This window comes from Mustela putorius, unplaced genomic scaffold (assembly GCF_011764305.1).
Source record: "Mustela putorius furo isolate JIRA1106 unplaced genomic scaffold, ASM1176430v1.1 tig00003845_pilon_pilon_pilon, whole genome shotgun sequence".
In the NCBI taxonomy this organism is placed as follows: domain Eukaryota; kingdom Metazoa; phylum Chordata; class Mammalia; order Carnivora; family Mustelidae; genus Mustela; species Mustela putorius.
In genome coordinates, this window is record NW_025421998.1 from 64,641,932 (window position 1) to 64,659,349 (window position 17,418).

The following is a 17,418-nucleotide window of genomic DNA, read 5'->3' on the forward strand; positions in this document are numbered from 1 at the left end:
AATTCTAATTATGTAAAGATATGGACGAACATGATTAAAATATGACTATTAACATAAAATATTGCTAAGTCCTAAATAACATTCAATTATATATTGTATTGATGAATATATTTCCTTGTTCCTGTACAGCCCCTTCTATCTTAAAAATTATTTTCTAGAAAACTCACCTCTCCATGGTTGAAAAAGTAGCACAAAACTGTAATTAGACCTCCAAGTTGAGTCCCACTGTTAAAAAAAGAGTATACATTAATAATTAATAAAATACAGTGCTTTACAAAATTACCTTAGAATTTAAAGTCATATTTAAATGCTATAGTACTAAACCATATAAAATAATGCCAAAATTTCAGAAATACGCATGTAAAGTTTTAATCTTGAATGTATAAGTATACAAAGTATACATATAAAGTAATCTGAATTTTATAATTTGTTGTATTTAAAAGGGGAACCCTCTTACACTGTTGGTGGGAATGCAAGTTGGTGCAGTCACTTTGGAAAACAGCAAGGAGGTTCCTTAAGAAACTAAAATAGAGCTACCCTATGACACTCCAACTGCACTACTGGGTATTTACCCCAAAGATACAGATGTTGTGAAAAGAAGGGCCATCTGTACCCCAATGTTCATAGCAGCAATGGCCAAAGTCGCCAAATGGTGGAAAGAGCCAAGATGCTCTTCCATGGACAAATGGATAAAGAAGATATAGTCCGTATATACTATGGAGTATTATGCATCCATCAGAAAGGATTAATACCCAACTTTTGTATCAACATGGATAGGACTAGAGAAGATTATGCAGAGTGAATTAAGTCAAGCAGAGAAAGTCAATTATCATATGGTTTCACTTACTTGTGGAGCATAAGGAATAACATGGAGGACATGAGGAGGAGAGAAGTTTGGGGGAGGGAGATGAACCATGAGAGACTGTGGACTCTGAGAAACAAACTGAGGGTTTTGGAAGGGAGGGGTGAGCCTGGTGGTGGGTATTATTATGGGGGGCACGTACTGCATGGAGCACTGAGTGTGGTGTATAAACAATGAATCTTGGAACACTGAAAAAAGAAAAGAAAAGAAAAGAAAATGATTTTTAAAGTTGCCTTTTCTTTTATGTTGTCATCACTGTATCCACAGCTTCACACTTGGAAGATAATAAATACCCCATGAATGATGGGCCCTTCAGAGAGCCACTATCCTGATTTTTGTGATTATTAACATAACCACATCTATACACATATAGATAATCGTTCTTAACTTTAATCATTCTTAAACTTTATACAAATGGAAGATGCATCTTTTAAGTTTGTGCTTACCTTCATCATTCAACACTATGTTGTTAAGATTTGTCCATGTTGATGTGTGTAGCTATAGCTCACTCATTCTCAATACTGTATAGTATTCCACTCTATTAACGAACTATAATGTGTACATTTCTTTGTTGTTAGACATTTGAGTTGTTTCCAGTTTGCAGCTGTTACAAACTATGCTGTTATATTCTTGTACATACTTCCTGGTGTATATGTACAAAGTTTCTTAGGCATATGTATACTTACATATCTATATGTATTAGTATAATTGATACACAACGTTACATTAGTTTCAGGTATGCAACATAACGATTCAACATCTCTATACTTATGCTATGTTCCCAAGTGTAGTTACCACCTGCCACCACATAATGCTATTACAATGCTATGGACTATATTCCCTATGCTTTACCATTCCTCCCTGTGACTTATTCATTCCATAACTGGACGCCTGTATCTCTCACTCCCCCTCCCTTGTTTTGCTCATCCCCACTCCCTTTCCCAGTGGCAACCACCAAGTTTGTTTCCTTTATTTATAAGTCTATAAACTTTAAATAGGAATTGCAGAGTTAGAAGATATCTACATCTTCAACTCTACTAAATTATGCACTGTTTTCCCAAAATAATTCTACTAATTTATATGTCCATCTGCCATGGATAAAGGTTCCTTTTGCCAATCTAGTACATATAAAATAGTATGTCATGGTTTAAATTTGTATTCTTCTGATAATTAGTGATGGTGGTCAACTTTACAAATGTTTATTGGCAATTTGGAATTCTTCTGGTATATGTCTGATCACAAATATTTTGTGTACTTTTCTATTGGGTTGTCTGTCTTCTTAGTCTTTGCCTACCCTCTAGAATATATATTCCATGAGGACAGAGATTGTTTGTATTCCTGGCACCTAGAGTAGTGATTCTGGTCACAGTAAGCATTAAATAAATTAATTAAGTCATTGAATTATTGACTGTAATGTCTGGATACCATGTTGGGTATATACTTTGCAATGTTTTCCCAGTCTGTGGAGTATCTTTTCATTGTATAGTATCTTGAGGAGCTTAAATTCTTCCTACCAAATTTATTAGTATTTTTCTTCATGGCAAAACTTTTCTTAAGTTTTCTTAAGTTCAAAAGAATCTTTTCTTACCTCAAGTTGCTGGTATTCTTCCATATAACATTCTGAGCATTTTATAATTTTATCTTTTGTATTTTTTAATCTAACTAGAATTTAATTTCCAGATAGTTCTAACTTCTCTTTGTTTCTTATGATCTTCCAATTATTCCAGCCCCATTTATTGAGAAAATGGTCTTTACCTACTGATGTACAATATCCACCCTATCATACACCAAGTGTTTTTAAATGGGACAAGTGTTTCTGAGATCTGCTTTATTCCACTGATTTACTTGTCTAATCCCTATGCCACAATCACATTGCCTTATTTACATCAGTTTTATAATACAGAAATGATTACTAAAGCTAGTCCTCCTATCTTGCTCAGAATGTCTCCATTATTTTAAGCCCTTTGCATTTCTGAACAATTTTAAAATTGGTATTTACCAAGGCAAACAAAATTGGCAATGTATTGAATCTACAAATCAAATAACTCTCAACTTTTAAATACTGTCTTCTAATCCATGAATTATTTATAGTTAGTTATATCTCCATTTATTTAGATCTTCCCAAAAGTCTCTCAATAAAGTTCTACAATTTTCCCAAAGAGGAAAAAGAGGTCATACATATTTCTTGTCAGATATTTATCAAAAACTTTATGCTTTCAATACTTTTCTAAATGACATCCTTTTACATTTTCACTTAAAAACAAAGTATAGATTTATATTGTCTGCATACTAATTTTTGTATTCGGTAAAATTTTAAATTCTTATTATTTTAATACTTTATCCATAGTTTCTTTTGAATTTTCTACATAAAAGCATGTGATCTGCTTTTAAGGACAGACACTTGTTTCTTTTTTTCTAGCTTTCCAGTCTTTATACTTACTACTACTTTTTCTTGACTTACTGTGCTAGATAGGATACCTGGTACAATGTTGCAATGTCACAATTTTTTATTGGTACTATGCTAGTATTTTTATGCTGAAAACTTCCTAAAACAAGAAGTGTATATATACATTAATGTCTATATAGACATAACCCCTACAAAAACCCAATATGAAAACTCAATACTTACTGAAAGATTAGATCTAGATTTTTAACTTTAAATGTTGTGCAGTTCAAGAATAACATTATAAAGAAAGCTGATGATCAGTTAGGAATATATTCTGCTGCAAGAAACAAAACCTAACAAAAGTGGCTTAAATAATATGGATGTTTATTATATCATTCAACAAGAAAATGAAAGGTAAGTGTCTGTTGGCACTGGTTCAGCAGCACAAGGACATTAGGGAAGACTTATGTTATGTTTATGGCCTTTCCCTCATGGTCACAAGATGACTGCAGCAGCCCCAGGTATAACACACTTAAGTTCAAAAGCAGGAGACAGAGAAGGGGCAACGGAAATCTGTCCTTTTGTGAGACAGACAAATGCTTTCCTAGGTGTAAACATGACCGATTTCACCATATTTTTCACTGGAAAAACTAGCTCATATGCCTATCTCAAGAAGCAATGGAGAGTGGGAAGCAAAATATATGATTGTCATAATTAACTTTAGCCTATCATCCGAGACTGGACACATTGCTACCCCAAACCAAATTGTGGTACTATTAACAACAAAGACAGGCTATCAGATATAAGTGTCTGCTACAGTGATACACAAATTTTCCTTTACTGCTTTCTTAATTTCACGTGTACAGACATTAAAATTAGAAATAACCCACCACTAATGCCAACCAAAGATTCCCCTAACATTATAATAATTTTACATATTGTCTAGAAGTATTCTCATTAAAAACTTTGTTAAGGAATCTTAATTAGTTTTAAAAAAAATCCCCACAAGGGTAAGAGAGAGGCCTTTAAGATATTTTAGTGACAGCTCTAGTTTCTGATTGCATGACATTAGCTAAGTTTCTGAAAAAATAAATTTATAAAATTTCCTATTAATCAATTAATCTCATAACTATCCTCATCATTTAATCAGAAAATGGCAACCAGTCCTTATAAGCCCACTGAAATATCTCTTAATACAGTAATCTTACCTCAGGTATGCACCATATAAGAAGAACAATCCCATCATTAGTCCATTTAAAATAAAAATCACAGCAACATAAAAGCAAGCAGGGTCTCCCAATCCTTTAAAAAGACACAGATTATTCAGTATTTAATGAATAAAAGACTATAAAGCAATCGGGCATAATTATCTCAGTGCTTTGTAATCAAGGGTTCATGAACTTGCTGAAAATATTTGCTGTTCAGAGTGCTGAGCAGCACTCTATTTAATAGTTACATTAGTACTTTCCCCTCACCTAAGGTATTATTATACTGTAATGATTAGTTGGTGCTTCACTTTGTTTAGGTGATGCTATTGTTCAGTGTCTAGAACTCTCTGTGGAGTCACTGCATGCGTTACAGGAGAAAACCTATTGCATTATTTTTATCCTTTGCTAGGTTTTAGGATGAATAAGATATGGCCCCTGACGTCAAGGAGCACATTTAGTCTACATGAGATGACCTAGTTATTTGATCCATTACTATGTATGGACAAACCTGAATTCTTAATATATCCCATGTATAAACCTGTGTGTGTGTGTGTGTAAGAAAATATTACTGACTGAGATAACAGAACACAGAAAATTTAAATAGCTTGCTAAAAATTATTCAGGTATAACTGATAGAGCCAAGATCTGAAGGCTGGATTTTGTGATTCCTTCTACTTCTCTGACCATTCCTTTTCAATCTGTTGTAATAACTTCATGACACACCACCCCTCTTCCCTGTTGGATCACCTTAAGTTCTGTCATAGGCCCTCTTCTTTTCTTGGTCTGCATATTCTCCTTAAAAAATTCTTTAAAAATATTTTTACTTATTTTATTTAAATTCAATCAGTTAACACATAGTGTATCATTATTTCAGTTGCAGAGTTCAGTAATTTATCAGTTGCATATTAACACCCAATGCTTATTACATCACGTGCCCTCATTAATGTCTATTACCCAGGTAACCCATCTCTTCCACCTCCCCTCCAGCAACCCTCAGTTAGTTTCCTATAGTCAAGAGTCACTTAAGAGGGTTTGTCTCCCTCTCTGATTTTGTCTTATTTTTCTCTCTCTTTCCCTTCTGATACTCTGTTTTGTTTCTAAAATTCTACACATGAATAAAACCATTTAATAGTCTTTCTCTGATTGACTTATTTTGTTCAGCATAATACCCTCCAGTTCCATTCATGTTGATGGAAATGGTAAGATGTCATCCTTTTTGATAGCTGAGTAATATTTCATTGTGTATATATATACTATATCTTCTTTATCCATTCATCTGTCAGTGGACATCTGGACTCTTTCCATAGTTTGGCTATTGTGGACATTGCTACTATAAACATTGGGGTGCAGGTGCCCCTTTGGATCACAACATTTGTGTTTTGGGGGTAAATACCTAGCAGTGCAATTGCTGGGTCATAGGATAGCTCTATTTTCAACTTCTTGAGGAACACCCATACTGTCTTTCAGAGTGGCTGCACCAGCTTTCATTCTTCCTAGCAGGGTAACAAGGTTCCCCTTTCTCCACATCCCTGCCAACATTTGTTTCCTGACTTGTTAGTTTTAGCCACTCTCCACAATGTAGGAATAGAGGAAACATACCTCAATATCATAAAAGCCATATATGAAATGCTTTTCACAGAAGATATCATTCTCAATGAAGAAAAACTGAGAGCTTTTCCCCTAAGGTCAGGAACACGATAGGGATATCTACTCTCACCACTGCTGTTCAATATAGTACTAGAAGCCCTAGCCTCAGCAATCAGACAACAGAAGAAATAAAGAGCATCCAAATTGGAAAAGAAGAAGTAAAACGCTCTCTCTTCACAGATAATGTGCTTTACATAGAAAACCCTAAAGACTCCATCCAAAAATTGCCAGGTCTCATACGAGAAACCTTAAGGAAGTTCTTATACTTCCAAGGCTCCAATGATCGTCTGTACACAGATGACTCCAGGTTTGGAGTCAGACCAGAACTTTCTACTTTCTATATGTGTCCAGGCAGGTGGTCTCTTGACATTTCCACTTTGAGGTCTCCCAGGTACTTCAAACTACTGTAGCAATTCAAACCTGCTACTTTTTTTTTTTAATTAATTTTTTATTTTTTATAAACATATATTTTTATCCCCAGGGGTACAGGTCTGTGAATCACCAGGTTTACACACTTCACAGCACTCACCAAAGCACATACCCTCCCCAATGTCCATAATCCCACCCCCTTCTCCCAAACCCCCTCCCCCCAGCAACCCTCAGTTTGTTTTGTGAGATTAAGAGTCACTTATGGTTTGTCTCCCTCCCAATCCCATCTTGTTTCATTGATTCTTCTCCTACCCACTTAAGCCCCCATGTTGCATCACCACTTCTTCATATCAGGGAGATCATATAATAGTTGTCTTTCTCTGCTTGACTTATTTCGCTAAGCATGATACGCTCTAGTTCCATCCACGGTGTCACAAATGGCAAGATTTCATTTCTTTTGATGGCTGCATAGTATTCCATTGTGTATATATACCACATCTTCTTGATCCATTCATCTGTTGATGGACATCTAGGTTCTTTCCATAGTTTGGCTATTGTGGACATTGCTGCTATAAACATTCCGGTGCACGTACCCCTTGGGATCACTACGTTTGTATCTTTAGGGTAAATACCCAATAGTGCAATTGCTGGGTCATAGGGCAGTTCTATTTTCAACATTTTGAGGAACCTCCATGCTGTTTTCCAGAGTGGCTGCACCAGCTTGCATTCCCACCAACAGTGTAGGAGGGTTCCCCTTTCTCCGCATCCTCGCCAGCATCTGTCATTTCCTGACTTGTTGATTTTAGCCATTCTGACTGGTGTGAGGTGATATCTCATTGTGGTTTTGATTTGTATTTCCCTGATGCCCAGTGATATGGAGCACTTTTTCATGTGTCTGTTGGCCATCTGGATGTCGTCTTTGCAGAAATGTCTGTTCATGTCCTCTGCCCATTTCTTGATTGGATTATTTGTTCTTTGGGTGTTGAGTTTGCTAAGTTCTTTATAGATTCTGGACACTAGTCCTTTATCTGATATGTCGTTTGCAAATATCTTCTCCCATTCTGTCAGTTGTCTTTTGATTTTGTTAACTGTTTCCTTTGCTGTGCAAAAGCTTTTGATCTTGATGAAATCCCAATAGTTCATTTTTTCCCTTGCTTCCCTTGCCTTTTGCGTTGTTCCTAGGAAGATGTTGCTGCGGCAGAGGTCGAAGAGGTTGTTGCCTGTGTTCTCCTCAAGGATTTTGATGGATTCCTTTCGCACATTGAGGTCCTTTATCCATCTTGAGTCTATTTTTGTGTGTGGTGTAAGGAAATGGTCCAATTTCATTTTTCTGCATGTGGCTGTCCAATTTTCCCAGCACCATTTATTGAAGAGGCTGTCTTTTTTCCATTGGACATTCTTTCCTACTTTGTCGAAGATTAGTTGACCATAGAGTTGAGGGTCTATTTCTGGGCTCTCTATTCTGTTCCATTGATCTATGTGTCTGTTTTTGTGCCAGTACCATGCTGTCTTGATGATGACAGCTTTGTAACAAAGCTGTCATCATCAAACCTGCTACTTTTAAAATGCCTTTACCATTTGAAGAAACTCAATTACTTAAGCCAGAAACCAGTGTTACATGACTTCACCCTCCTTCCCCTCTCTCAACAATCGATTACCAAATCTTGTCAATTCTGCTTCTAAAATCTCCCAAATATTGCATTTCCCAGTTATTTGTCCTGCAGTCAGCTGCTGAGAGCATACCAGTCTCCCCCTGTTATCAATGAACCCACTTTTGTCTTTTACTAATATCTTTTCCATATATCTGGCAAAATAATGTTTTTAAAATACTAACTTGTGAAAATTCCTCAATGAAAGAGAAAATCTTAGTCTGCAAGTGGCCTTCCCTTTTCTGACCCTCGCTTACATGCCTGGTATCGTTTCACATTTTTCCCTCTTTCTCTGCTCCCAGAAGTCTAGCCTTTTTTCAGTTTTCTCTCATCTTGGGACTTCTGAATATTCTTGTTCCTATTCTTTAGATACTTCTTCCTTACTGCTAACCTTAACAACCTCATTTTCTTACTTGTAATATCCATCACAAGTATAACTACCAATCCTCTTCCTATGTGTAAACTCTATGAGGGTGAGGTGTGTGTCTACCTGGGTCAACCTGATCCCAAGAGCAAATACTAACCTATAACTTTGTAACAACTTAATAAATATCATATATGTACATGTATACAATTAATGACCAAAAAGCAACATTTTAGAAAGAAACATGCCTTCACAGCTTTGAACTTCATTTAAAGGTTCTACTCTGGTGACATTCCAGCAGGTCTTAGCTTCTAGCCCAAATAAATTCATTATTCCCACAAATATGCGATACCAGAAGGCTATAATCACCTACAAAGACAAAAACAAAAAAAGGTGATAGAAGAAAAGATCCTATCTTCATAATAATTTTTCCAAAATACTATTTTATAATGGTTTCCTTTGACATTATAAATTTTGACAAGATTATTTAAATCATTTCACTTGGAAAACCATCATTTAAAAATTATATATATATATATATATATATATATACACACACACACACACAATAAACTAAAGTTGTATATTACTAATTAGTGAATTAGTGAACATCTACAAAAATTTGTTATGATCACCATCTCTGCAATATATTCTTGTCATCAATTCTATAACATAAATAACAGTAGCTATAAAATAGGTAATTAGCATATAATTAAAACATGATGGTGATTAACAGAAAAATACAATGATTTACAGGAATATTTCATAACATTTCATTTATTGAATTTATTTGCTACACAGACTAAAAAATATAAAACCAACTACATATGGAATAATAGCTCCTGTGCCCATTAAAACTTTGACCAAACAGGTTTAATTAACCAATTCTTCCCATTCTGTAAACCACTTTGTGAAGTTTAAAGAAAAGGGAAAAGAACAACAATAGAAAACAACAAAAAATTGGGAAAAATTTATAGATTTGGGAAAAATAATGCAAGATCATTGGGAAAAGAATAAAAAATAAAATAAAAATAGAGTTCAAAGTGAAAGCAAAAACCACCCAGCACTATTTTTAATATGTTGGTCATCACCCCTCCATTCTTCCCCTTGGTATGTAAAAAACACATAGCTAGATCTAGTTTTCAATAATATTACATAAGATGTTAATGTAATACACAACACCAAACATCATAAACATCTATCCATGAACAAAAAGTATAAATTTATTATTTTATCACTTTTACAAACTTGACCTTATATAAAAAATTGTAATATATATTCTTACGTATTTATCATCCATGTATAAAAACTTACCATATTAAATGTATGTTCTAAATTTAGAATTATATTCCTTTCTGGAAATTAGCATGATATAATAAGAAAGCACTGCTTTAAAGTCAGAAATGAACTCAAATTCTGACTCTGTTATCCTCTGACTCTTTGGATATCCTCAAAGAAATCCTTCAACCTTTGAAACTTGGCCACCTCATTTCTAAAATGATGTTAACAATAACCATCTTGCAGGAGTGCTGGGGGATTAGAGCTTACATGCCGGCATGTAGTTAAGCCTTAAATGCTTTGCCTTTTCAAAATATATTATTCCAAATTTAACTCTTTATCTTTGGGAAAAATTAATCTCCTTATAAACACAAAAAGTATGGACATTCATTTCAACACTGAAGTACCATATCAGGTTGCAAGCATAACTAGATTTTCTCCATACTGTATCTATGCAATGTGAAATAAGACTGAATGATTCTTTCTTGCTTCATCCTTTATGATACTATCTATTTATGTTATTATGATTACTCTTCCATAACATTAAGGAGATTGAAAACTGCTAATTATTCAGTATCTTTGAATAAGTAAAAAGAAAAAAAAATTAGCTCATGTCCTGGAGAACATACTGTTAGAAAATAATGGGACAAGAAACAAGTGTTTTACTAAAGTTCTAAATATAGCCCTAAACTAGTGTAATAAATCCTCATCTTACATACACAGAATAAGTCAACATTAACTAAAATTGAAGATTCAAGAAATCAGTTGTCTTTTAACTTTTGTACTTACACCAGGGTGCTACAGATAGTCATCACAGGAAACAAGAACAGAAGAGTGTCTCTGAAGTGTAGCTGGGATACAAAGAAAGCTGGTGCAGAAAACAGCTTCCTTCATCTTAGATCTTAGGTGTATACTACACAGTAATTACTACTGAAAATTACCTTGAAAAATACTTACAGAATAAAAAAAGGGAAAGACACCTGGGTGGCTCAGTCCTTTAAGCATCTGACTCTTGATTTCAGCTCAGGTCAGGATCTCAGGGTCATGAGATCGAGTCCCATGTCATGTTCCACACTGGGCACGGAGCCTGCTTAAGATTGTCTCTCTCCCTCTCCCTCTACCCCTCCCCTGTCTTTTTTCCCTTTCTAAAAAACATAAATAAAAGAAATTTAAATAAAGAAATCTGGGAAACACCCAACTACTTGGAAATTAAGCAACATAATACCAAATATCCAATAGATCAAAGAGAAAAATCATATGGGAAATTAGAAAATAACTTGAACAGAACAAAAATGAAAAGCAATATATAAATAGTTAAATAATATGAATTTCTGCTTTGGGCGAGATGGAGTAGATATACTTTTTGTTGTTTCTCCTGGAAATTATATAAATCAAACATAAGAAGACCCTGAAATGTAGAGAGAAGGCAAACCACCTAGGGATCTTAGGACCCAAAGAACAACATGGTGATGTGTTTTCTGGACTTTATTTTTACTTCATTTTCTGAGATTTGGAGTTAAAGATCCTGACAACCAGAAATACCTAACAAACCAGACACAAAAAAAGACTGACAAAAGCCTGTTCTCTCTACCTAAAGTTCCAGGAAATTAGCAGCCTGGGAATACATAAAAATGTTATAAACAATATTCTCTCTTCACCCAAATACCACAGAAGACAACAAAAACCTATAAGGTCTCACCCCCATTAACAAAGTTTAAATTGGGAACCTGGACTTCAACCTTCTCTAAGCTTTTAACAAGTCATCTTAATTCACCCACTAAGATGTTGCAACAGAAAGCCAACAGAAGCTCTCTATCTCCATGGTGTCAGTATAGACTATGTGAGGAGCTTGGACTTCTACCCCAACCAGCAATAAGCCATTCTTTCCCCTTCCCAGTGTGTTAATGTCAGAGGAGACCTAGTAAGGAGTCAGGGCTTTCATTACCACTCTGGGGTAACCAGGCTATCCACACAGTGGTATCTGTAGAGATCAGAGTTGGTCAGAACTCTGATCTCACTCAAAGGTAATGAGGAATAAATACCTCTACCTTGGGATCAGCAGAGGCTGGGAGAGAAACCAGGACTTCGATACCCATCTGGCAATAACTAGATGGCAGACATCCTCATTTCTTTGCTGGAGTGATGCCAAAGAAGGCCACTAAAACTAAGGTTTAAAAAAAAAACAGTTTCATAAAATAATGTTCAAATATCCATCAGCTGATGGACATTGATGTCCAATATGATGAAACTCACTCATCATATCAAGAACTATAAAGATTTCAAACTGAATGAAAAAAAAAGAGATTCCAACAATGAGATGACAAAAAATTCGAATAATTGCTCCAATTAGAAATTATGAATGTGCTAGAAACAAAAACTCAAAAAGTCTCAGGAAAGAAATATAAGATAAGAAAGAAACAACCAAATATTTCAGAACTGAAAAATACAATAACCAAAACTAAAACTCAATGGATGGGCTTAACTGATGATTGAAGAGATAGAGGAAAACAATCCAAGAACTCGCAGACAAAGCAATAGAATTCGCCAAATCTGGGAAACAGAAAAAACAGATTTGATAAATAAATAAATAAATAAGGTTCCCTAGGAACCTCTGGGACTATAAGAAAAGATCTAATATTTGTTCTCACTAAAGTCTTGGAAAGAGAAAAGAAGAAACCAAAGCTGAGCAAAACAAAAATAGAATAAAAACAAAGAAATCCACACCAAGACAAATCACATTTTTTAAAATGTTTAAACATCACATTCGTGAACACTTGTGAAAACTAAAATATATAAATATATAAATAAGTAGGTAGATATATAAAATAGCAACAAGGAAGAAAAAAAATCTTACCTAAAGGAGAAAAACAATTCAACTGGCAATAGATTTCACATCAGAAGCTGTGAAAGACCAGAATGCTGAAAGAAAAAAACTGTCAACCTAGAAGCCTATATTTGGCAAATAAATAAATAAAGAAAGAACCTTCAAGAATTAAAGGGAGTTTGACATAAAAGATGAAACAAAACTAGTAAAGTATGTTTCCAGCAGACGTAGCCTAAAAGAATGGCTAAAGAAAATTCTCTAAACAGAAATGAAATGATAAAAGATGGCATCTTAGAACATAAGGAAGAAATTTTAAAAATAGATAAGATAAACTTCTTCAGTTTTTTTTCCCAAAGATTTTATTTATTTATTTGACAGAGAGAGAGATCACAAGTAAACATAGAGGCAGGCAGAGAGAGAGGGGAAAGCAGGCTCCCCATTGAGCAGAGAGCCCAATGTGGGGCTTGATCCCAGGACCCTGAGATCATGACCTGAGCCGAAGGCAGAGTCTTAACCCACTGAGCCTCCCAGGCGTCCCAAGTTCTTGAGTAAAAATAAGTTTGAAGACTAAAAGGAATATCATAGTACTGTCTGATGTGGTATTAAATGGATGTATAAGAAATATTTAAGATGATTATATTATAAAAGGGGAAGGGTAAAGAGAGGTACACTTGATATTAGCGAAAAGGCTGAGAAGCAATGAGGGTAAAGAGATGTAAAAGACAGATAAGGTTTCTGTACTTATTTGAACTAGTAAAATGATAACAGCAATAGACTGTAGAAGTTATGTATAGGTAATATTTCTAATACATAGCTACAACCACCACTAAAAACACTACATAAAGAGATACATTCAAAAAGGATAGATAAAATAGAATTTAAAAATCTTCAAAAAACCCACAGGAAGGCAGAGAAAAGAAGAGAGAAATGAAAAATTAACGATAAGCAGAAAAAATAAAAGACTGAAGCTGAACAGATTAATAATTACATATGTATAGGTCATAAAATATAACAAATAAAAATATAATATAGACAGATTAAAAAACATGACTCAACTATAAGAAACAGACTTCAAATATAATGATAAAGCCAGGTTGAAAATGGATGAAAAAACATATCATGTACATATTAATCAAATGAAAAAAGTTTGTTACTATCAAAAAATTAGACTTCAAGGCAAACAAAATTATAATCAAAGTGGGTAGGGTTATTATACATTGATAAAAATCTAACAAGAGGATGTAGCAATACTAAATGCACGTGTACTGTATCATAGCCAATGAGGTTTATCCGAGGCGCGATTATTGCTAATTGAAAACTTTTCCCTAAATGCACGTGTACTGAACACACTGTTATAAAATATATGAAGAATAACTGACAGACCTAAAAGGAGAAATAGATGAATCCAGAACTATAGCTGGAGACTTTAGTATCCCTCTCCCAACAATGGATGGATTATCTAGACAGAAAATCAAAAAGATTCAGAAAATATCACCACCACTATCATTGCACAGGATCTAGTCAACATTTATAAAATACTTTACTCAATAACAACATGAAATGAGCTTTTTCAAGTGCTCACAGAATATGTCAAGATGAACCATATTCTGAGCCATAAAACAAACCTCAATAAATTTAAAAGAATCAAAATGATACAAAGTATATTTTCTAAACACAATGAATTTTTTTTAAGATTTTATTTATTTATTTGAGAGAGAGACAGTGAGAGAGAGCATGAGAGGGGAGGATGTCAGAGGGAGAAGCAGACTCCTTGCTGAGCAGGGAGCCCAATGAGGGACTCGATCCCAGGACTCCAGGATTATGACCTGAGTAGAAGGCAGTCGCTTAACCAACTGAGCCACCCAGGCACCCTAAACACAATGAATTTAAGCCAAAAATTAGTAACACAAAAATAAACAGGATATCTCCCAATACTTGGGAACTAAAAAAAACCACTTTTAAAAATCCATGATGCAAGGGGCCCCCTAGCTGGTTCAGTTGATAGAGCATGGGACTCTTGATCTTGGGGTTGTGAGTTCAAGCCCTGCACTGAGTGTAGAGATTACTTAAAATTTAAAAAAAAAAAAAAAGTTTTTTAAAAAATCCATGAATCAAATAGAAAATCTCAAGGGAAATAAAAATATACACTAAGTTGATTATGAATGAAATACAAAGTTTTCAAGTTCAGCATCTAAGAAGCTTATTAGTTGCAACTCCATCCTAACAAGTAAAAAGCTGAACAAACTGAAAAATGAGCAACCCTTCTTAGATCCCTTCCTTTGACTTTATGTAAGCAGTTTCTGGCATCTTTAAAATTTAAGAGGAATTTTTGATACTCTGCCCAACTATAAGGACACATACAATCAATAAGCCTTAAAGGTTCCCTCCTTTTTATAACATCAATGTATTTACTATTTTTACAATAAAAAAGGATCATTCCACAAATATTTTTCCCCAAATAGTACTCACCTCTGGATAAAGATGGAAGCGTTTCACTGTATTAATTACAAGGGGATATTCAGTAAGCCTGTCATTCATTATCATCCACAGTCCTTCCAAAAATGAAGGTGCTTCAATAATGGTCTTGAAGTAGGAATAATAAAGTCCCTTAAAATGCACAAATTGTTGATGTAATTAAATATGAAAATTTTTGAACAATTTCTTCTGAATAAAAGGAAAAATCAATAAGACGTCCTATTTCTCCTTGCTACTGCATTGTTGGGCTCAACAAAAGGCATGCCTTTTCAGGTTACCACTGTGCTATTCTTTCATATTTTCTGCATGTTTGAAAAAGAGTGGGAGGGATAGTTAAATGTTTTAAGGAGTTTTTCTGACCATGGCTTAAAACATGACTACAATATATTTTTAATTCCAGCACACCTGATTTTGCCACATTGCGAGATGTCTAGAGGTTGAGATCTGATGAATTCTAGTATGAACAGAGATGCCTTCATGTCCTTGTGCAACTCTGCATATAGATAGTTACTTTTTTTCTACCTCTTAAGAAACAACAGGCAATGATCATAAGCAAAAATGAGACAAAACTTAATGTTTGCAACTTACTTACTTCCTAGCTCCACCTAACAGCTCTGCACATGTCAAATGTTATGTCAAAATAAATGTCAATTGACTACTGTTGTTCAAGACACAATGCAGTCCTGAGAAAGGGATTAATTTAGTGTATTATTCCAGCACAGGAAATAATGACATTATTAGGCCAGCCAAAGCGCTGTTCAGTTAAAACTCAGAGATTAATGAAAGCATGTTGTTTCATATTACTTTCTTCATCAATTTTCTGCTTTTCTTCCTAAAATCGAAAAGCAAATAAAGGGCCACACAGTTTGTAATACACGCTCCCAAAAATATTAAAATAATCTTTTAACTCTACACTCTTGCATGCTTATACAACTACTTCATTATTAACAGATGAAGCAATGCCAGGCTACCAAGTTGAAGTTCTGTTTTAACTGATGTCTGAAAGAGCACTCCTCAGAGTTTTGACTGGTAAAATATGAGTTCACATAAGGATTGTTCCTTTTGGCTTATAAGGACAAGACAATAATACAACTAAAGGATATCTAATATGCATAAGTCACTATTTCTGCCATATCTATTTACAGAGATATGTTTTTATTAATAACATCTATTGTTTTGTGCCAAGTACTGTGTTAATGTGCTTCATTCATTATCTCCCTTCATAGTCAATAAAATCCTATAAAGCTAGCATTATTTCTAGACAACAGATGAGATCACTGAGGACCAGAGGTTAACTGCCTAGCCACACATAAGGAAGCAGAGACCTGCTATCTGAATCCAATTATCTGTCATCAACGACCAGACTCTGCCACAACTACACAATTTATTTAAGAATATCTTATATCCTCTTTTGGGAAATAATACCTACAAAACACTAAAACTTTAAATACCATGCAAATGCTCATGTATTCATTTTTTCAAAGAATTAAGTGGGAGGATATTAGGGTAAGATCTAAAAAGCCGTGGTTAAGGTACCTCCATTAGACAAATCTGCAGAGACAGAAAGCAGAACAGAGGTTACAAGGGGCTGGGGAAAGAGTTAGTTTTAATGGGTATAGTTTCTGTTCAGGGTAATAAAGTTCTGGAGATGAATGGTGGTGAGGACAAGCAATTTCTGATAACATTCGGTATCCCTCTATCACTTCTTAAATGTTGTCTTCACTCTCCTTCTTCCACAGCTATTCTAATTGATCTTTTTTATATTAAAAGAGTCTGCATTAGAAAGGTAAGGTAATGAGATAAGTAAAAGAATCCCCAAACATTTTCTATTTACGTAATAAACCTAGGTTATAGCTTGAGAAACAGTGCAACAAAAATCCATTTCAGTTCCTAATAAATGTCCACCTTATAATCTTATTATTGTTAAACTACAAATTAATTTATTATAAGAAACTAACCATTTCAGTTCGAAAAGTCATCTCCCGTTCTAAAGATGATAGGTGGGAAAAATGACGATCGTTTTCAAAAAGTGTTACTAAATGTATCCTAGAAAAAAAATGAAGCACCATATTCTAAGAATAAGAACATTTCAAAACCAGTAAGTTAACTAAGTATTAAAGTACAAAAATCATAAAAGGAAAAAGAATATATTTTATAATAAATGAGATAATTTTATAATTTTCTTAGTAATTTGTGTATTTTTAGGCATTTATAATTTAGTTTAGCACATAGCTGAAATTCCTTAACTTCTTGGTTCTTAATTATAATTGTTTATCTAAACTCGTGTGGTTTCTCGGTCCCCTTCCACTCCATGCCTCTAAGTCAGAACAGAGGCAAGTTTTTAAGTTTCACAAGT

General features: G+C 34.3%; 1 protein-coding gene and 1 pseudogene across 1 annotated transcript in view; one reads left to right on the forward strand and one right to left on the reverse strand.

Moving 5' to 3' along the window:
- The window catches only part of DPY19L2 (dpy-19 like 2), a 94,110-nt gene that overhangs the window by 70,241 nt on the left and 6,451 nt on the right, over nt 1-17,418 (reverse strand). Inside the window, exons 3-7 of the mRNA XM_004741979.3 lie at nt 17,021-17,108; nt 15,057-15,194; nt 8,734-8,854; nt 4,457-4,550; nt 168-225 (exon numbers count right to left, since the gene is read on the reverse strand). Coding sequence (XP_004742036.1) covers nt 168-225; nt 4,457-4,550; nt 8,734-8,854; nt 15,057-15,194; nt 17,021-17,108 — 499 coding nt within the window. The remainder of the gene's footprint in view (nt 1-167; nt 226-4,456; nt 4,551-8,733; nt 8,855-15,056; nt 15,195-17,020; nt 17,109-17,418) is intronic.
- On the forward strand, nt 13,836-14,002 carry LOC123387071 (annotated as a pseudogene).